At 39.3% G+C, this 20,617-nt stretch overlaps 3 protein-coding genes across 6 annotated transcripts; 1 reads left to right on the top strand and 2 right to left on the bottom strand.

Moving 5' to 3' along the window:
• Window positions 1–3,194: 3,194 nt before the first annotated feature.
• On the bottom strand, window positions 3,195–5,319 carry hint2 (histidine triad nucleotide binding protein 2). Of its 2 annotated transcripts, none has more exons than XM_077715696.1 (5): window positions 5,050–5,319; window positions 4,752–4,901; window positions 4,579–4,683; window positions 3,458–3,526; window positions 3,195–3,390 (listed from the first exon to the last, which is right to left on the bottom strand). In XM_077715696.1, the coding sequence occupies exons 1-5, from the start codon at window positions 5,152–5,154 to the stop codon at window positions 3,316–3,318; spliced, it is 504 nt and encodes a 167-aa protein (XP_077571822.1). In that variant the 5' UTR covers window positions 5,155–5,319; the 3' UTR covers window positions 3,195–3,315. The 2 variants fall into 2 exon arrangements, with proteins under 2 accessions (XP_077571822.1, XP_077571821.1); XM_077715695.1 differs by having other exon boundaries at window positions 3,197–3,390; window positions 3,454–3,526; window positions 5,050–5,315.
• A 280-nt stretch (window positions 5,320–5,599) lies between these two features.
• mrps30 (mitochondrial ribosomal protein S30) lies at window positions 5,600–9,000 on the top strand. Its single transcript, XM_077715694.1, has 5 exons — window positions 5,600–6,251; window positions 6,325–6,470; window positions 6,536–6,641; window positions 6,711–6,887; window positions 8,648–9,000. Exons 1-5 carry the CDS (start codon window positions 5,645–5,647, stop codon window positions 8,977–8,979), a joined length of 1,368 nt encoding a protein of 455 aa, XP_077571820.1. The 5' UTR covers window positions 5,600–5,644; the 3' UTR covers window positions 8,980–9,000.
• Window positions 9,001–10,582: 1,582 nt separating this feature from the next.
• Window positions 10,583–20,045, bottom strand: LOC144195000 (selenocysteine insertion sequence-binding protein 2-like). 3 transcript variants are annotated; one of them, XM_077714303.1, is made up of 16 exons: window positions 19,791–20,045; window positions 19,322–19,470; window positions 17,763–17,841; window positions 17,633–17,693; window positions 16,274–16,476; window positions 15,450–15,605; window positions 15,164–15,250; window positions 15,003–15,086; window positions 14,273–14,393; window positions 14,049–14,215; window positions 13,882–13,981; window positions 13,311–13,506; window positions 13,016–13,236; window positions 12,798–12,952; window positions 12,372–12,513; window positions 10,583–11,173 (listed from the first exon to the last, which is right to left on the bottom strand). In XM_077714303.1, exons 1-16 carry the CDS (start codon window positions 19,797–19,799, stop codon window positions 11,073–11,075), a joined length of 2,031 nt encoding a protein of 676 aa, XP_077570429.1. In that variant the 5' UTR covers window positions 19,800–20,045; the 3' UTR covers window positions 10,583–11,072. The 3 variants fall into 3 exon arrangements, with proteins under 3 accessions (XP_077570429.1, XP_077570426.1, XP_077570428.1); XM_077714300.1 differs by having other exon boundaries at window positions 16,274–16,527; window positions 19,791–20,041; XM_077714302.1 differs by having other exon boundaries at window positions 16,274–16,527; window positions 17,763–17,838; window positions 19,791–19,990.
• Between the last annotated feature and the right edge of the window lie 572 nt (window positions 20,046–20,617).

Genomic DNA, 20,617 nt, shown 5'->3' with positions numbered 1-20,617 from the left:
CCCTGTGATTGGCTTGCCACCAATTCAGGGTGTTCCCCGTCTCTGGCCCAATGTCAGCTGGGATAGGCTCCAGCACCCCCACCAACCCTAGTGAAGATAAAGCGGTTCAGAAAATGTCTGATACTCTGTGAATTCCCATACATGTAACTGGGCTGTCAGTGAGTGCGTGATCAAGTATACATGAAAAAAGCATTGGGAGAAATACATACTAAGTGCATGAAAGTAATAAACAAAAAATAAATGTGGAAAAATCATTCATTCATTTATTTCCTGAACCACTTTATCCTCACTTGGGTTACGAGGGGACTGAAGCCTATCCCATCTGACTTTGGGCCGGAGGCAGGGAACACCCTGAATCGGTGGCCAGCCAATCACAGGGCACGAGGAGACGAGACAACCATGCGCATACACAGCCATACCTAGGGGCAATTTAGAGTGTCCAATCAGCCTACCATGCATGTTTTTGGAATGTGTGAGGAAACCGGAGTACCTGGAGGAAACCCACGCAGGCTCGGGGAGAACGTGTAAACTCCACACAGGTGGACCGACCTGGATTTGAACCCTGGACCCCAGAGCTGTGGGGCCAACACGCTAATCACTCAAGTTTCCATGCAGGCTGCCTAATGTAGAAAATTAAATTGTAAAATACAACTAATAGTTAAGATTTATTGGAATTTGATACACAAAAACTTTGTGCAAAACCTTTTTTTTTTTTAAAAGAAAATTATTTATAATAAATTTCAAACTAAAAAAAGGGGGAAAATATTTTTCATAACAAAAATATAAAGGGGTGATTAACAAAGAAATTCCTCTATGTTTTAATTGTTTTATTTGTTTATTTTTAATATTTTATCTTGGGATTTTATACAGTTTGGCTCTATTCATTTAAATTTAATTTTATATAGAATTTTAGCAATACTGTGTACATAGTATCTCTATTTCTCAATGCTTCATGTAAATGTGTTAATTTTTAAAAAATAGAGGCATCAACAACAACAACAGAAAAGATCTTTTCATTATTTGAAATTTGGATTTTAAAAACATAATTAAAAGTTCAAAGAAAAAAATCCTAAGTCATATATTACTCGTTTTGTTTATTTAATTTCATTAAATAAACTTTTAAAAAGATACAATATTTTTGTTATTTTAATGGGGACACAAATTCACTGATTTCTGTAGTTTTAAAAAAAAACGACTGATGAATGAGGTAATAAATCCAAATTAGGTAGTATATTTACAAATAACACTTATATACTTGCATAGGTCATCCAAATGGAAAATGTATCAATGAGCCATCTTACCTCCAGCAGGAAGGCCCTGAAAGTCCTGAAGAAGGTCAGTTTGCTTCATGAGGAAGAAGAGGGCCATCAGCCAATAGAAAACCAGTGTCCGGGATGTGCCGTCAGCTGGCTCCGCCTGGTCACGACGCCCTGTTAAAAAGATCTAGGTCGCAACTCGACAAGGTGACAAAGACCCGTCAGCAGACTTGTTTGTGTTCACCCACTGACAGATGTTGATACTACTGACATGATGTTTACCCTTCATTTGATCTTTACCCCATTTTTAATGATTCATTCATTTGCTTTATTTACTTTAATTTCATCTTATTTGAATCATTTTAGCTTTATTTTGAAGTCATACAAAATCACTGACCCTTTTTTATTTCATATTACTATTATTTATGTCATGATATAGTTACTATATCATGACGGTGGTCAAACATACGGCCCGCTGGCCGGATCCGGCCCGTCTGGTGGTTTGGTACGGCCCAGGGAAGAAAGCTGCATTGTAAAAAAAAAAAAAAAAACGAATTTTCTTGAAAAGTTATAGTTCTTGTATTATCCGCTAGGGGGCGCGGCGTTTTAGTACGTGCAGACAACATGAATTGACATTTATTTATGTTCTTATGTTATTCTCTTGTTCATAAAATATTGTTCATAATGTAAAAGGAAAATTCTGTTCATGAACATTTTGATAATTTACTCATTTTTTTACACTAATTAGTAGTAGTAGTGACTAATACAAAGGAAAAAAGTGGGCTTATTGTTAGTTCTATGTAATTTTGCAATGAGCTTACTGGTCCGGCCCGCCTGATCTCAAATTAAGTTGTATTCGGCCCGCAGACCAAAGGGAGTTTGACACCCCTGATATAGTATGTTCCTTCAGTGCTGTTAACTAATTGACTGCCAGTGGACGCACAAAATGTCCAGTCTATTTAAAGTGGGAGGGTCTTTCAGTGAATGCACCAAAAGTGTATGTACCGCATTTTCTCAAATATAAGCCGTATTTCTAACAAAAGAATCAATGGTATGACTTATATGCACAAAAGACTTGCTTGACTCACTTTCACTGTTACATGTCGGTAAAGTGACATGTACTATTTGTTGGTTATTTTGCCGTAATAAAACAACCATTATTGGATGAATTACTAACTTCCTTATAATATTGACCCTAATAATGTGCTTTTGATTCATACAGTATCTCAGAAATAGGACGTGATGATTTTTTCTTGAGATTTTCCCTTCAAAGTAACACATTTGTATTCCTATTAAAACCATCAATATGGAGGTGAAAAATGTGAATCAGGGGGCGGCTTAGACGCGAAAAATTGTAAAATTGGACAATTTTAAAGCAATTTTAAGGGCGCAAGTTATACGCAGGGCGGCTTATTTGGGAGTAAATACGGTACTTCACAGCAGGGGAAAATATGACGCCGCATGATTGGAACAATCAAATCCTCAATGTGCATTTTCAGCAAAAAAACGTTTAGTGCAATCAAACAGTAAATATCATGTACCATAATAATAATAATAATAACTACTTGTGGCAGCTCTTGTCGTGTTGGGGAAAGTTATTTCGTGTGGGTGACTCCAGTTTCCGCCTACATTCCAAAAAACATGCAGTGCGATTGGCTGATGTCCCCGAATAAGGGTTTCACCCGCCTGGTGCTCATAGTTAAAGAGTTCAAACTTGATTCCAGCGACACACAGTAACCTTATCCATGAGCGAATCACACCACATATGACCCAACATAAGGTTGTGTGCAAATCATTGTCAAGGACGCTCATCCCTGCCAATTCCATTACAGGTCACAGCAGTAAACAAGCCCCCCCCCCCCCCCCCCCCCAAATGTAAGAAACGACGCTGTATTCATATTTGAACTGGAAAAATAAAACACGTTCACTGTTTTTTTTTACATTTATTTAACAGACACAAGGAGGAAAAAACATACTCACATAGTGCTTTGTCAACTAGTGGAAGTAACATTTATACAATATGCACGCATTAATGAATTGATTCAACCTGGTGGCCAAGTCATCTGTCTGCCTCCCAACACGTGGAGATGAAGGTGGTAAACGGACTGTGCACCATGTTTGCCATCGTTGATGACTGCGGACAACATGATAGTTCATAAACGCTATGAACACAATTGAACTTAAATAAGTAACTCACCCACTCGATAGCCTTCTGTAAGTGCTTCCTGCTTAGCCACATTCTTGGCCACTACCAGTAAATGCCCTAAGACCTGTACAGAGCAGAAGAAATTACTGTATTTCTTTGTTGTTTTTTTCATTTGGTATAGGAGCACTGATGTACAATATGATATAGACAGCCAGAACAACAGAAAATCTTCTATGACATTTTACGCATCTATATGTTCACTAAAACGAGCTGTTTCTAAAATGTATATTTTGGCCAGACATACAATAGTAATACCATTAATTAGCCACTAGATGTCCATATCTCCACCCAATAGGTAGCCAACACTCCATGAATAATGGGTGAAGACAATCTGAAAATAACATAACAATACCAACATAATAAATTCTAATCTCATCTTGTCTCATTTTTTTGAACCACTCTAACCTCACTAGGGTCATGGGGCGTGCTGAAACTTATCCCAGCTAACTTTGGGCCAAAGACAGGGGACACCTTGAATTGGTGACCCGCCAATCGCAGGGCAAGTGAAGAAAAACAACCATTCACGCTCATACTCATACCTAGAGGCAATTTAGAGTGTCCAATCAGCCTACCATGCATGTCTTTGGACTGTGGGAGGAAACCAGGCTACCCGTAGAAAACGCACGCAGGCCCAGGGAGAACATGGAAATTCCACAAAGGTGGACCGACCTGGATTTGAACCGAGGTGAGGCACTGTGAGGCCAACACACTAACCAGTCATCCACCGAGCCGCCCGATTTTTTCTTATGTTAATCAATTTAATAAAAATAAATTTACACTAAGTCAATATACAGCAGTCTTAAAAGCCAAAACCACTCAAAAGTTTTAGTAAAAAAATATCTTTACATTTGCGCAAAACAAATCTATTGAGCTGCTTCTGTTTATACTGGATTTTTTAAGGTGGCAGCATTAATAGATTAGCGGCAAGTGAGCCTGTTAATTTAAAATTAAAATTAGTTGGCAAAACTAACTAACTGTTCTATAGGTTTTCACCAAATAACACAAAATGCACTGATTTTTATTGTTTCATGAATACTTTTATATAAAATGGCCCATATGTTATTATATTTTTTTAATTACACGCTGCTAGATAAGAGTATGAAGCCAACATCTCACCTCAGCATCCTCATCTTTGGCTTCACTTATTCTGGGAATGGGCTTTTTGGGAATAACCAGGAAATGGACAGGCGCCTGAGGGCTAATGTCCCTGAAAACCAAACACTGAGGGAGGGGACAAAGTAACTAAACTATAGCCAATTTTAATCATTTATGATTCAACACAGAATTACCCTTTCATCCTCGTAAATTATATCTGCAGGAAGACTTTTGTCAATCACTTTGGAGAAGATAGTGGCAGGTGGGCGGCCATGTTTCTTACTGGCATCCTCTGCTAGGCGTACTTCGTCACTTCCGGTACATAGCTGCCGCTGAGCAAATGGCTGTAACATAAACATAGAAGAAGCAGGGGGATAGAAACACGCACTCGTTCATTTTCTCCCCCACAAAAACACACACACAAAGGTTATCCACAGTGCTTGACCATTTAAAAAAGTCCGGATAAACTATAAAGTGAAAGGTAGAAACTACCTGGACTCCAGAATCAAGATGCAAACAACCAAGCTGGGCCACCGATCGTCTTCGTATCAAACACGTTCGAAGAAAATGACTGTAAAACATGGCCGATAAAGCCATTATCTTCGTTACTCCCTAAAAAGAGCGCAGTGTCGACACCTAAAACCTCTATACTTGGGAAAGTGTGTGGCTAGTTAGTACTCCTACGTGTTGCATTCAAGAACCTTGTAAATATGATAACTCCTCTACCAAGCACTAAGCGGCAACAGAAACGATAGTCTGCGCTTTTAGGGATAAATAAAAAATGTTAGGATTAATATTTTAATATTTTTTCCCGAAAAGAATCCTAGTTTGTCAAATTATAATGTGCACAAAAGTGTAAATATACGACATTTAAGATAAAATAAATGAAGCAAATCTGGCATTGCACTACAAGATCATATCGGAGTGAGTCAATATCACCAACTGTTAATGTATAGCATTCATTTCTAATAATAACATTACTAAAGTAATTTGAGAAAATGTGCTTATTTTTATCGGACGTAAAAAAATGTATTGAACATTTGGGGGCGCTATCGAGCAGTGACTGAATCAAAGAAGAAGTAACAACATGGCGGCCCGCGCAAGGCTGCCCTTTCGCTTCCCACAGAACCTGCTTACAAACTACAAGCTTGCTCACACCGAGGCGGCAGCAGCGGTGACCAAAGAAGCCGTCTATCCCCCAATTAAGGCCTCTCTCACGGCTAAAAGCAAATCGGCTCGGGCGCGTCAGGTAGAGGAATATGTCAAACAGATCAAGTCGTCCCCGGTGCAGGATAAACTCCGGCTCCTCACTCGCATACAGCGAAAAAAGTACATCATCTACCCACAGACGTTTTCGCGCAACGCGGACAAATGGTACCAGCACTTCACCAAGACCGCCTACATCCCCGGCTTGCCCGAGCAACTTGACCCGGCACGAGCCGCCACAAACGCCGCTGGAGAGCAGGAGAAGGGCGCCGCTTCATCTGACCTCGGCATTGGGGACGATGCGTTCGAGGATATCCGTTCCTTAGTTACTTGCGTTATTCTACAAGAGCACAGCCACCTGATAAAACGAAAGCCGTTCTTGTACAAGCATCAGGAACTCAACGAGGGTCCCTTCCTGAGGAACTTAATCAAATCGTTGACATACTACTTGGCCAAATACAACCCAATGCTCCAGTACTCCAGCTTGGGTATGTCTTCTCTGTACTGTCCGTGAACGTGACATTTCTTTGTGCCTACCTTTTTGTTTGTTGTTGGTGTCAGACTTGGGTCCTCAGGTGGGCTTTTACTGGAGAAGAGGAGAGAGAATCATCCAGAGGGGCCACAGGAAGCGGCACCTGGAGCCCACCAGGTTCCAAATAGATGATCAGCCACTGTGTCAGCTTCGAGTAATGCAACAACTGCCTCAGGTTTGAAGCCCCCCCTACTCAAATGTCATTATTGTAGAACTAACTAACCCCGTGCCTTTTCCTAGGTGGTCCCGATGGAGGACTCCCACAGTGCTGAGGTTCCAGACCTTTCGTATACACCCAGAATGTTGCCGCTGTTCAAGCGGCAGTACACAAACAACATATTCACAGGTGACCTCTTGCTTATCTCACGACCTTCTCGCCAGTAGTCACATTCACGAGCGGGTCGTCGTCCAACAGGCAGCAAATTCCCGGATCCAGCGCGCTTCGGTCACACGCAGTTCCATCTGGTGCCTGACCGTTACCATAGGGATCGCATGGCCAGGCGTCAGCAGTCGGACCAGGTGGAGGTGTTCCTCCGGGCCAACGCCATCGCCAGCCTTTTTGCTTGGACCGCCGCACAAGCCTCCTATCAAGGTTGCACACACACACTACATTTCTCATCTCAATTTATGAATCGCTTTATCCTCATTAAGGTTGCGTGGGGTGCTGGAGCCTATCCCAGCTGATTCCGGGCCAGAGGCGGGGGATACCCTGAATTGGTGGCCAGCCAATTGCAGGGCATAAGGAGATAAACAACCATTCACGCTCATACTCGTACTTATGGGCAATTTAGAGTGCCCAATCAGCATGCCATGTATGTCATTGGATTGTGGGAGGAAACCCACACAAACAATGTGGCTAAACACCATTTTCTGAAATTGATTAATTTTTTTTTTATTTTTTTTACAGAATTAAAAAAAAAAATTGAAAAATAATTTTATAATTTATTCAAATATTTAAAATGAATGCATTTAAAAAATGTCTTTTTTTACAAAATAAAAAAAAAGAATTGAAAAATAATTTTATAATTTATTCAAATATTTAAAATGGATGCATTTTAAAAATAAAAATGTATTTTTTTACAGAATTAAATAAAAAGAATTGAAAAAGAATTGTATAATTTATTCAAAATATTTTTCAACATTTAAGATAATCCTTTTTTTTTTAAACTGAGTAATGTTTAAAGGATGGACATTGTTTAAATGCTTAACTGACAATTGTCCATTTAAAAAGTATTCTCTTAATTACTGTAAATTCATTTAACAATTTTCCATACCGCCTATCCTCACAAGGATCAGGGGCTCCAGGTGGGGGCACATCCAGTAAGCCAATCTGAGGGCACAAGGAAAAAAAGAAGGACAACCATTCACACTCGGTGATACCGAGGGCCAATTTACTGTCCAACCAGCCTATCACGAAAATAAAATGTCATAATTTACATTCAACATATCTACATCAAAAAGCAAAGTCATGTGGAAGAACCACTGCACCGGGGGATAGAACATGAACATAATAAAATTCAAAATATAGAAAATGTAATTTAAAAAAAAAATTCTAACTGCTAAATTGTGCATTAAATAACAACAAATATTATTCCAATGATATTTCATTTAAAATTATTTTAAAAATTAAATCATGAGAAATTCAACAAAAACAAATACAGGAAAATATAGTTATTGAAAAAAAATTCTAATTGACAAAACACAAAAAAATTACTTAGGATTTCATCTTTGATCTTAATGTCCGTATTAAAAAAAAACATTTGAATGTATTTAACTTAATTTCAAGTAGATGCTAATTATTTTTGAATCAGTTCAACGACTGTTGTATTTTTCAAAGATTTGTATTTAACTCGTTACAAAACGTGTTTCAAGTTTAAGTGCCAGAAAATATATTTTTTTTTTTTGACCAAACGAACACAGAACTACATTCCCATCTTTCTTAAAATAGGTTATTTATATTTATTTTTCTTCATTCTGTAGTTGTGAGCAGTTGATCATTAACCACATTGTTTGTACGTATTTGGCACTGAATGAGTTAGTTATGCATAACAACTATGGTGAGAATTTTTTTTCATTTTTAAAAATAATATTTTTCATTAAAAAAAAGTTCTATATTTGACAAAGATTGCATATTTTTAATATTTCAGTATTTAGTTTAAAAATTGTTTTTAGTCAGAGTTGTCGTCATGGGCTTTCATTAAAGTGATGCCGACTAGATTATTAGATTTGCGAGTAGATTTGAACTCGACTTTGACTAGAAGTGGTAGTTTGAAGTCCACCGCTGTCAATGGCGTCTATTAGAAGAATGTTAAAATTTCACTGCATAAATATTTGCTACTTGTTTCCTTTTAGGTTTTTGGAACCACGGGGACGTGAACCGAGGCTTCGTGTCTCAGGCGGTGATCAGCGATGGTCGCTTCTTCTCCTTCTTCTGCTACCAGCTGAACACGCTGGCGTTGTGCGCACGCACTGACATCGACAACCCCCGCAAGAACCTCCTGTGGGGCACCGAGAGCGTATGCCTCTATGACGGGGTAGACGAGGACCGCGTGCTCGGCCTCAATGATGACACCATCCGCCTTCTGGTGCGCTTCCTTCTCCGGCGACCCCCGGAGGACCCCCATGTGTCAGCGTTTGGGGAGGAATTCGAAAACCTTGTCGAAGGAGGGGAAAATCCACAATAAATGAAAAATGCTTTGCATGTATTTATGTTTGGTGGTGTTTTTTTTTAAAGAATATATTTTCATATAACACAGTCAATTACTAATTGAAGGGTCCACATTAATGGGACAGGGTAATTGGGTTAACTATTAGTTATTTATGTAAGCATGGAGTACTACTATTGGGAACAATTTGGACACTGTGCCAAATGTACAGTTTTGGCATCTCGTTTATTGCTTTTAATGGGGTCCTAGAGGTCAATAAATTTGATGAAGGGTCAGTGTGTTTATGGTGGCTAAAATTATAACTCCTGAAGGTAGATACTGCGTTATAGTAGCCATAATCTGCAATTATAAACCCCCCACACCCCCTTTCATGTTTGTGGTATTACTAAACGTATTAGTCAGTTTTTTTTTTCATTTTACCAAAACCAATAACACAAAGTCATTAAGATACACATATCCTGGACCCGACAATGTACTAAACCAGTGGGCCACACGTTTTTTTCTTACCGTGGACCGACGCATGGATTGGATTAGATTGGATGACTTTATTCATCCCGTATTCGGGAAATTTTGTTGTCGCAGTAGCAAGAGGGTGAGGATACAGAAATAGGAAAGGCATTTTAGACATAAATAGATAGGTAATAAGTTAATAAATAAATACATGAATAAATATATTCATAAATAATTGTATATGTATGTGTATATATATATATAATTATTATTATAATTATTATTTATAATATTATTATTCAGTAACATGTTGAAAATAAGGCAGGAAAGATCCTTATTTTTCCAAAGAGCTCACCTCCTTCTTTCCCTTGAACCACTGATAGCGCAGTGGCGATCGGCCAATGGCAAGGCAGCTGAGGTGCAGGTTGTGGCCACAGAGCAGTGACACCGACTCCGGTTGAACAGCGATCTGCAAATCTGGACAACAGTATCCGTCACATCCAGTCTACCGTTCACTGATAGGCTTGTCTTTCCCGGCGTACCTGGCGGCCAGAGGCAGGTGAACGAGTACGCCGGGCTTCAAATGCCGATTTTCCAAATGGAAATTTGACCAAGGACTTCTTCAAGTAAAATAACATATATCATTTGGACCACCCCGCATGTTCCCATGATTTAAATCACATAAGGAACATTTGAGGATGTATGCCAAAGAAAGTGAATTAAAATGGCCATCAGTTCCAGACAGTTGATGCCATTTGCGAAGCCGTGGCTGCAGGATTTCATTCCAACCAAACAAGATATCTTTTCAAGAATTTGGTTTCTTACAAGTGTTATAAGTTGACTGCAGCCGAGTGCGGATTTTTTTTATTTTTTATGATTTAATTGTCTGTGCTGGATCGGTTGGAATGAAAACCAGAACCGACAGCAGTCTTTGAGGACCCGTTTGGAGACCACTGTCTAACAGCGGTTTAAAAGGGTAAAGGGGGTGTCATCTCATGAAGCTGTGTACCAGACTAAAGTCCCTGTTCTCCAGTAGAAAATAGATTTTAAGGGGGATGTTGTTGGTCATCCTGAGTGGCATGCTGGCAAAGTTTGGAGAGGTTCAACTTTGAGGAACCAAGAAATTTGTTGCTGATTCATTTATGTGAACAATATAAGGAATACAAACTCATCCCAAAACCTATTTTTTATCATTAGGATTAATTGAAAATAACTCTCTTATCCACAGATGAAACTTCTTCATTTTAAACAAGTAATAAATAAAAATGTTGCAGTCACTTCAGGGAAAAACAATGCCATTCAGTGGCTTGGTCCAATCAAGGCAAAATCATGTTAATGTAAAAAACACTTATTAACACAAAACAATGATAGAAAGATCAAAACACATTAGGAAAAAATAAGTGTTATTGCCCAGATTGGAATTGTGACTAGTCGAGAAGGGCTAAGTCAAAGTTACTGATTTGTGAGAACTCACATCAAAAAATAAATTCTTGTTATTTGACTTGAAAGGACATGTTCTAAGAATTAAGATTGTTTTCTAGCGTAAGGTTGTAGATTTGAAAATCTGAACGTGCTTCCAAGACAACTCTTCATATCCTAAGAATTCAAGATAATGGCGAACGGTTCTGGTATCTTTTCAGCTTAACGCGCAGTCGCCGCTGTCAGCACACCTCGTTTTCATCGTTACATCCAGGTGACCATTCTTCAAAGTTCAGTGACATGTAGTCGGACTCATCCTCGATTAGTTTCTTCCACAACTTGCCTAGGAGATAAAATTTTAACACAATTTTAGCCATTGACTGCAATAGAGTAATTTGGATATCTGAATAGGGCTGGGCGATTTTAAAATCAGGGTTTAAAAAATCATTCTCTGTCATTAGCCGTAGCATTTTTAACAACGATACGCAGAAGCAAACACAATGAAAGTTACAACTACTGCGCATTAAAATAGCCCAAAAAAATTCTCCGAAATCTGATACAATCGCTTACGAAAATCATCATCACTTAGCGAAAACATTCACTCAAGGGCTTTTGCAACATTCATAGACAAGAAATATAACTTAACACAGTGGGTTATTCATGCATTATCTTTACCGCTTATTTTCACAAGAAGGGTCAGGGGTGCTGGAGCCTACCCCAGCTACCTGAGGGCACTAGGCAGGGGACACACTGAATTAGTGGCCAGCCAATCGCACAAACAACCATTTATGCTTACACCGATAACTAGGGGCAATTTAGAGTGTTGAACCAGCCTACCATGCATGTTTTGGGAATGTGGGCGGAAACTAATACTAATATTTGCAATTTGATATTGGGAGGCGAGCAATACTCAAACATTTTCAATTCTACATAGTTTTAAAAAAAAATGTTATTTTGGATGGACGTCAAGTCATGTGGTTCTTAAAAATTCAAACTTTTTAAATTATGGTTAGTGGTAGAGGAAGTGGACGGGATGGCATCAAATTAGTTTATTTTCTGACAACCCTTCCACTGCAAATAGGTTAGATGTCTATTGCTATAAATGGCAACCAATGAGTTATTCTTCTGTACTTATAACAACCCTGTCTTATGTGAATCAAAGTTTTAATGATTCCATTTTTTTTCTTCGCAAATTTTCTAAAACTACCAGTTAAAAAAAAAACAAAACATTGAAAAACCTTCCTTATTTTGCTGCCAGCCAAATATCATTAATTACGATCATGAATAGTGCATTTTCCATTCGTCAATGTCAAAATATTTCTGATGACCTGTGGTTAAGCAAAAACAAATACTGATTAACGATACTTTAGCAACCATATGTCATACACAGATACAAAATTTCATTGTCGATTCTTGTTGGTGCTCTACTTCATGTGTGATTCAAAGCTTTAACTAAATTACTTTTTTGCCACATCGCCCAGCCTCAAATCAAAGTACTGAAACACATTTCTTTAGATTTAAGCTTGTTTTACAGTACGTACAGTATTCTGGCTCCTCGGCGGCAAAGGAGCTACATTCCAAAGAGACTTCAGTGTCCTCGATAGCTGGCTCAATGCTAGCCAGCATTTCCTCGTACGCCCTCCTGGCCTCGGATGTTAACTCGATCATCTGGTGGAAGAAGTCCTGTGCAGTCCAAAAAGTAATGATCACAAAACATTTAAAACATGGAAACGTCCAAATGGTGATTCACGCGTTATCACCGTTATCATGATCGGCTAAAGAAAACCTAAAAAAAAAAAAAAAAAACACTGGGTCAACCCTCTTTACTCATTTGGTGTAATTAAGTTAAAATTTCGTTAACGGACTGTTTTCTAATTTGCTTTTGCTCTCCATTCCAAACACAGGCGTCATTTTGACGTGATTTTCGGAGCCAAACTAAAGGCTGTAAATGTCCCACTGTCACTGACCTGCGCTCCATCGTAGTTAAAAATCCCCACCAGGGTCACAGGCACCATCTTGTTGAGGCAGCGCCCCAGGGCCTTGCGGGAGAGCGCAAAGACGAACGGCACTTCCTGTTCACGGCATGTGTCGATGATGGTGCGGAGTGCTTCGTCAAGACCTCCTGAAATCACCAGAAATACGTGCAATAAGAGACACGAAACTCCAGTTTGACTGCCAGTTCTACCTTTGGCCTGAACGCGTTCACAGTTGGGTGAGATGATGACACACTTGACCTTGTGAAGCTTGAGATTCTTGAGGACCTCCCTCAGGCCCATAACCACACGACGCTTTATGCGGGCCTTCATAGGGTCCTTCTGGTAGAGGCGGTCCTGAAATCGGACAAGCTCCTTCAGCAGCGACGTCACGCACTGGTCAACGTCTTTGCTTAGCATCTGGCTGCAATACCTAAAACGAGTTCAGAGTTGAAGTACATCATCAATAATTGCTGCGGATAAACTGCATTGCAGGTCTCTTCTTACTCTCTGAACTTCCTGCTGTGAATTTTGGGTCGAGCTGGAGCCGAGACAGAAAGATCCTGCTTCTCAGAAAAGTCCTGCTTCTCAGAAAAGTCCTGCTTCTCGGCAAGCAGCGCTTTGTCAGCCTCTTTGTTGCCCTCGCCGGCCATTTGAGTTTCCTGATGGTTGTCACTTCCCAAAACAGCACCGGCATCCTCATCTGGGAGAAAATATGCAGATTAGGCTAGAGTGTCACCTCATTTTAATGGCTTCATAAATAATTTGTATTATTTTATTACATATCTTTTATGCATACATGAACGATGTATATTTTTGACCCAGCAGATTTGATCACTTTTTTTGTTAACCCATAATAAAGTCATAAAAGAACCAAACTTCATGAATGTTTTTGTGACAAGGAAGTATCTGTTCCAATCACTATCAGAGAAAAATAGTTGTAGAAGTAACTGGAAACTCAAGAGAGCCATGACATTGAGTTCTTCACAAGAGTATGTAAACTTTTGACCACAACTGTATATGTGAGTAAATACTGTAATCTATTTGAGCTGATTGATCCTGAAAAGATGACACTGACTTGTCAAATTGGCGTTATCCGTGGGATGATTTTGTGGCATCGTGGCCGTCTCCTCCAGTAAACGTTGCTGCTTCCTTTCCTCCCTTTCTTTGAGGATGACCTTAAGAAGGGAAATTTAAGCGTATATTCCACCAATGGAGGACAGTAATCCTATTATGGCGTCAAACCTTTTTGAGAGCAGTGGGTTTCTTGGTTTTTGGAAGCTCCCTTTGCTTGCCTTTCTTGACCAGGGGGCTTGTGGAGTCCAATGGATTGTGAGCGATTTTATCCTGCTGCTTGTGGACCTTCTTCTGGGCTGCCATTTGCTTGTGGATGATAGGGAGTCCTCCACCAACTAGATGAAAAAATTGACATTCACCACGGAAAGCGACTCGGGTGATTGACTACGCACCTGAGAAGACGGTCTGGTTGATTTTTTGAGAATGTTGCGTGTTTTCCAGAGCTGACAGCATGTTGCCAATGTCCAGCTGCACCAGAGCTTTGCTTTTCTTACCGGATGTCTTCTCGTTTCTCTGAGTGTTATTCAAATGTCAAGAATACTTATTTACATTGATTCATTGGCTTACAAGTGCCCAAAACTTTTTATCTCCGAAATTCTTCCCCCCTTAGTAAATGTTTTCCTTATTTTTCTATGCATTTATCTCAACATTATTTTCACTGATTCTCAAAAGGGTTATATTTGTTTAAAATTTGTATTCACAGTTCCCAAATTACAATCATTTTTAAACTGTAAGCCACTACTTCTTTCTCCCCAATTGAACCCAAGGGCTTCTTATGTAGATGCACATAGAACAACAAATATGACAGCTAATCACTTTATTTTTTAATTACCAGACTGAGTTTCCACAAATAATAAATGCCTTAAGTAGCACTGCAACCAAAACCTAACCATTTTAAATGGAACACAGTAGGTTTTTTGTTTGTTTGTTTTTCCCCCCTCAAATGTAACAAAATGAATTCAGTTAACCCATAGCGTTCCAAATTTTTGTGTGTATTCGGGCACTGAGTAAATGCGAATAATAGTGTTCCAAAAGCTCAATTTTTTCAAGCTTTAAGGTAACATTTTTTAAGATTTCGACAAACAGCTCTTTTTAATGTGAGAGAAGAAAATCCTCTTTTACCTGTCCTTTCATTGCCGCCTCAGGAAGTGGTGTCTTAGCATGGTTCTTTCCTATGCTTGTTTCCATTTCATCTTGATGCTTTTCCTTCAAAAGACAAAACTTGTTTTGCCCCATCACAAAATTGAAGATAGAACATGACAGAATATTTTCTTGGACCTCACTTTATTGCCTCTTTCGTTCTTCATGCAGCTTGTCAATTGTTCAGCCAGATTTCCAGCTGGAGCCAAACCAGGAAACTCTTCTTCATCCTGGAGCAAATTTGGACAAAAATTCACATCTCATCTCATTTTCTGGGCCGCATTATCCCCCACGCAGGCCCAGGGAGAATATGCAAACTCCACACAAGTGGACGTGACCTGGATTTGAACCCAAGACCCCAAAGGTGTGGCCGACAAATATTTTAACCCACCAGGCCCAAAAAGGCAATCGATTTAAAACGATATCCACCTCAAATTTTGGCGGTTCCTGCTGGACCTTGGCCTCTTGCAGCTCTACTGTGGTGCTCGGGACCACCTCTTTTCCCTTCTTCTTTTTCCTTCGCTTTTTCTTCCCCCCGGCAGTTCCCTCATTTTCTTCCAGCTCCTGTGTGGCCGTTTTCTCCGTCTGGGAAGAGAGATAAATTCATATGGCTCTACCACAACACAGAATGAAATACCTATACTAGTTAGGAGGCAAAATTCCGATGAGAGCAGTGAAACTACCCCATCCACTACTAAGATTAAATAATCTGCATTTTTAATTTCGGGTTCATTTTAAATCATTCACTGCTAGCCCAGATATGTATCTATTTAAACAGTAGCTTCAGTAGTAATCATTAAAAGACAAAAGCCATATTAAAAAATACATTAATCACAGTCAATACCAACTAATGGATTAAAAGTCAGTGTTGGAATTCAACACATGTTTAGTTCCTGAAATGAATTGAAATGTAACTATACTTTAGTCAATTGTAGTCGATATTTGACTAGTTTCGAGTAGAAAAGACTACTACACTTATCTACTTTTTAGTATGACATTCACCTTCGGTTTGATTTTTGGGATACAAATCATAATTTATAGGTAGCTAGAAATTAAAACTCAGTTCACATCCAGCTCATCATTTGTACATATTGTTTTGGCATAATTTTAATGTTGCCTCAAATACAGAGTGGCATTTAAATTTCAGAGAAATATGTTCAAGAGCACAAAAAGAGGTCTTGGCTTCACATCGATTTAATGAAATGTAATGTAATTTGAGTGGTGTTTCATAATGCATAATTGAGGGTACAAACCAGAACACAGTCATTGCTCATCTTCTCCTGGAGATTTTTTATGGGCGCCTGAGAGGCCACATCAGCCCATGACGTTACAGCAGGATGGCTTACAAGGCTCACTGGGTTGCTCTCAACATGACAAGGATCAGGAACGGTTGTGCATAAAGAGTCGCCATCCAGCTGCGGGTAGTCTGACATTTTCACCTCATAATGGGTCAAATCTGCAGCATAAAGTGGCTTAGATGCCCTCGCTGATCTGGAGCCTTGGAAACCTGAGAACCAATTGCTAGTTACAGCAACTGTTCCAAAAAATATTGTTATATTTGCTTTTTTTTCCCTCGCGACACATCTGACCATTGCTCACGGCACACCAGTGTGCCGCAGCACAATTGTTGGGAAACACTGCCGTATTTTACGGATTATAAATCAGTCCAAAAAAGAAGGAAAAGACTGAAGTCGCACTGTAGTCGTATTTTTTGGAAAATTTATTTGATAAAATCCAATACCAAGAAGAAGCATTTAATCTTGAAAGTAGATCTGGACGAAAAAAAGATAGCAATACTTTTTGTTGCAACCGATCCAACAGGCACTTTAAGCAATGTGATTTCTGCATAAAACAAGAAGCACCTGACTGCACTTGTAGGACACTAGAGTTGTGAAAAGGTGTCCTCTTTATAGGTTGGAATGAAAACCTCCACCCACTGTGTGGAATTGTTTGCCCATCCCTGCATTATTTAAAATGCCTCTTAAATGCCTCTGCACAAACAGGGTAGCCTTATTGAAAAATTCCTTGAGCCAATTTAACCCATGGTTATCATTTGAGGACAGCATGTAATTCTCTTCTTACTTCATACCGAGGAGTTTCACAATTTCACGCAAATGTTATGAAAAAAAATTGCAAAAACATAAAACATGTTAACTTGGGTTAAATTGGGTTAGGTTGATCCAACTTTCCTTTTTTGGTAGGAGGAAATGTCATGACCTGAGGTAAATTAAAAAAAAATGTTTGTTTCTTTTTGTGAGGCTGAAAATTGTCTCCTTGCAAATGGTGATGTTTTCAGTTGATTATTTTATTGATGAAATACTAGAGCAAATTTTGGTTTGAAGGGAATTGTATAAAATAAAGACGCCCGTCCAAATTCTCTAGGTTCGTCAAATTATACTGTTGTCGAAATAATGCAACTTTTTTTTCTTGTAACATTTTCCCCGATTCTTTTAAGATTTCTTTCCATATAATATTACGAGTTCATTCTTGTCATCGTATTATTTTTTTTACTCCTCGTTTGCCCCTAGAATAGCATCTTTTGTACCTTCTCTCAAGCGTTAAACGGTCAATTTGGCATGCAATAAAACAGAAAGCAAAAACATTGGGATTACCTTTTCTCTCTACGTCTGAGTTTTTGCCCACAGTACTTCTTTGCGCACAGAGATCATTATTCTGTGGAGGTAGAAATGAATTTGAATTGTCAGCTCTTAGGGAATTTTTCAAAGTGTTTCGACGACTCACCTTTGCTCTCCAGGGCAAGTCACTACCATGAACGTTTGACGGATGGGTGCGATCAGGAGGACCTGCACCCGACTGCCTGCTTTCATATAAAATGAAGACAGAAATAATATTTATGAATTAATCAATAATGTTTTAACCCCATTCACTGCTATTGACAGCGATAGACAATCAATCCATTGGACTGGGAGGGATGTTCCGTATGTTCATTCACTGTCATCTCTCCCAGTTCAAATGGACTGGTGTATTTGTTATAAACTTGTTCAGATTTGCAAAAGAGGGATGATTTGATGCCTGCCACGTCAATGGCAAAAGAAAGTTAACCCTGTTATTTCGAATTTATGATTTTTGTATCTGAAATATGTTAATCATCTTTGTAGAAAAAAATGGGTCCCGAACTTGAGGCCAGCAAGACAATATTTTACCTCCCCCCTTTTACATCTTATCTTGCACTTATTTTGTAATGGACATTAAAAAATACTGATGATAAATAATTTGAAATGAATGAATTACTAGGGTGACCCAGTGGAGCCAGTGGTTAGCGCTTCAGCCTCACAGCTCTGGGGTACTAGGTTCGAATCCAGGTCACGTCCATCTGTGCGAAGTTTGCATATTCTCCCTGGACACTACGTGGGTTTCTGTCGGGTACTCCGGTATCCTCCCACATTCTAAAATAATGCATGATTGACTAGTGATAAGAGTGGACTAGCCAGAGATACCAAACTGTATCTGGAGTGAGCTGCACAAGCAAATATATTGTTGTGTTGATTTAATAGAGGTTTTGTCAACCCACAATGGCTGAAGGAAGCGAGAAGAAATGGATTTGTTTGCAGACACACTTTTCAAGAAAAAAAAAGGTGGACATCATTAAGAAAGGTCAGACAATTCCAAAGCAAGCAAGCCTGTCACGATTGGGAACAAACATTTTCGGCACGTATTTGAATAAAAACGTATTCCAGAAATACGACAGGACAGGCTCGACTTTCAGCTTTAGCTTCGATGGCGATTGAAAAGGAGGAAAGAAAGGAGGATGGATATAGGGTATAGGTAAAAAGGATTTTTGGTGAGTAAAATATGGCTATATTCCTAAATAATATTTCAATTGCATGAGGTTATTGATGTTTTTTTTATGTGTCGCAGCAGTAGCTGGAGTAGAGGTTTTATAGCCATAAAATTGTTTTTGAGGGTTGGATTGATTCAGTCAGCGATAGAAAAGGAGGATGGATAATGTACAGGTAAAAATGATTTTTGGTGTGTAAAATATGCCTATATTCCTAATTAATATTTCAATTGTATGAGGTTATTATTGATGAGTTTTGTGTCGTAGCGGTAGCTGCAGTAGAGGTTTTATAGCAATAAAATAGTTTTTGAGGGTTGACTTGATTCTGTCAGCTGAAGGCGTCGCTAGGAAATTCACGGACCGCCACTTCGTGTAATGGTATTAACATGGCAACACTTCTTGTGTATGGAACTATGCAGGCCGACATGAACCACGTAACCACCACACGGCGAGATCAAACTTTGTTTCAACGCTCTTTCTACTAGGCTCTGGGTATGCCTACCCTCTGGACTGCTTCGGGTGTTTGTTTGGGAGGGTCACAAGACGATTTGAGTGGTCGAGAGGGCAGTTGGAGCGGTCGCCTTGTTGCCCAGCTAACTCGCCTCTCCTCTCCGGGAGCCAGGTGGACTCAGCAGGTGTCACTCGCTTCTCCTGGAGGAGGAAAATTGAACGCGCCAATTAAAATAAATAACAATACTCTAAGGGCATCTGAATTGAATTGGCAGTTATTTCATTATACCTAACTAAGTAATATCATTCATCTCTGTCTAGCGAACAAGCCATAAAGTTCCAAACTTTATTGAAAAGGCTGCGACTCCACTTATCCACACTAAACATTTAATTACACATTAATTATTTTTTCTTCTTCTAGAAAAACACTTTTATATTAGTTTTGATTTTTTTTCCTTCCAAAAGTTAGCAATGTCACAGCTAGCTATAAGGTTAGCCCACTGGCTCCGCGGTATTTTCACCTTTTTCATCTTTGAATTTTCTTCTTTTTCTATTCTTCACGTCAGTATATAATTCCTTGGAGTACGACCAGGTGTTGTCATCGTCCTCCTAATTGGAATTATGATATGTGCTCGGCAAAGAACAACCAAAACGAAGAGGTTGGACTATTGTGTTTAGGGTTGCCAGATCGTAATGACAGACTTCTTCTTTAGTACTTAATGGTGTATCAGATGCATCCCGCCATCTAACGTCCAAAAAGTGTGTTGCGCATCCATTTCTAAACTTTTACATTATAGACGTACATGGTGTTCCAAAATGTTTGACCTCATTTTGTAAGCCAATAATTTTGAAAATTATCGTTGGAATGACCTCAATTTTTCACAGCTTGTGCAGAAATGTTTTAAATTTTTGTGTGGAACGTGGGTTTTTAAAAATAAAAAAAATTAATGAAAACAAATAATATAAAAAGAAGGCGGCCCGGCGGTTGAGTGTTTAGTGCGTCGGTCTCACAGTGAGGGAGCTGGGTTCAAATACAGGTAGGTCCACCTGTGTTGAATTTACATGTTCTCCCTGGGCCTGCGTGAGTTTTCTCCAGGTACTCTGGTTTCCTCCCACATTCCAAAGACATGCACGGTAGACTGATTGCACAATAAATTGCCCCTAGGTATGTGTGAGCGTGAACGGTTGTCCGTCTCCTTGTGCCCTGCGATTGGCTGGCCACCAGTTCAGGGTGCCCCCCGCCTCTGGCCCGAAGTCAACTGGGATAGGCTCCAGCTCCCCCCGCGACCCTAGTGAGGTTAAAGGGATTCAGAAAATAAGACGAGATGAGACTAAATAATAAAAAAAA

Source organism: Stigmatopora nigra, chromosome 4 (genome assembly GCF_051989575.1).
Source record: "Stigmatopora nigra isolate UIUO_SnigA chromosome 4, RoL_Snig_1.1, whole genome shotgun sequence".
Taxonomy (NCBI): Eukaryota; Metazoa; Chordata; class Actinopteri; order Syngnathiformes; family Syngnathidae; genus Stigmatopora; species Stigmatopora nigra.
Note: the sequence above shows the minus strand (reverse complement) of the source record. Positions and strands in the feature narration are given on the sequence as shown.

What these genes read in the sequence shown, in the direction of transcription:
- LOC144195000 (XM_077714300.1), bottom strand. An exon ending in CAACCAGACCGTCTTCTCAG is followed by an intron (nt 14,216 to 14,272) that starts GTGCGTAGTCAA and finishes TTTTTCATCTAG; the next exon opens with TTGGTGGAGGACTCCCTATC. An exon ending in TTAACTACGATGGAGCGCAG is followed by an intron (nt 12,514 to 12,797) that starts GTCAGTGACAGT and finishes TGGACTGCACAG; the next exon opens with GACTTCTTCCACCAGATGAT.
- mrps30 (XM_077715694.1), top strand. Translation starts at nt 5,645, where the DNA reads ATGGCGGCCCGCGCAAGGCTGCCCTTTCGCTTCCCACAGAACCTGCTT. An exon ending in GCTCCAGTACTCCAGCTTGG is followed by an intron (nt 6,252 to 6,324) that starts GTATGTCTTCTC and finishes TGTTGGTGTCAG; the next exon opens with ACTTGGGTCCTCAGGTGGGC. An exon ending in TAATGCAACAACTGCCTCAG is followed by an intron (nt 6,471 to 6,535) that starts GTTTGAAGCCCC and finishes GCCTTTTCCTAG; the next exon opens with GTGGTCCCGATGGAGGACTC.
- hint2 (XM_077715695.1), bottom strand. Translation starts at nt 5,154, where the DNA reads ATGGCTTTATCGGCCATGTTTTACAGTCATTTTCTTCGAACGTGTTTG. An exon ending in ATCTTGATTCTGGAGTCCAG is followed by an intron (nt 4,902 to 5,049) that starts GTAGTTTCTACC and finishes TTTATGTTACAG; the next exon opens with CCATTTGCTCAGCGGCAGCT. An exon ending in CCAAAGATGAGGATGCTGAG is followed by an intron (nt 3,527 to 4,578) that starts GTGAGATGTTGG and finishes TGCTCTGTACAG; the next exon opens with GTCTTAGGGCATTTACTGGT.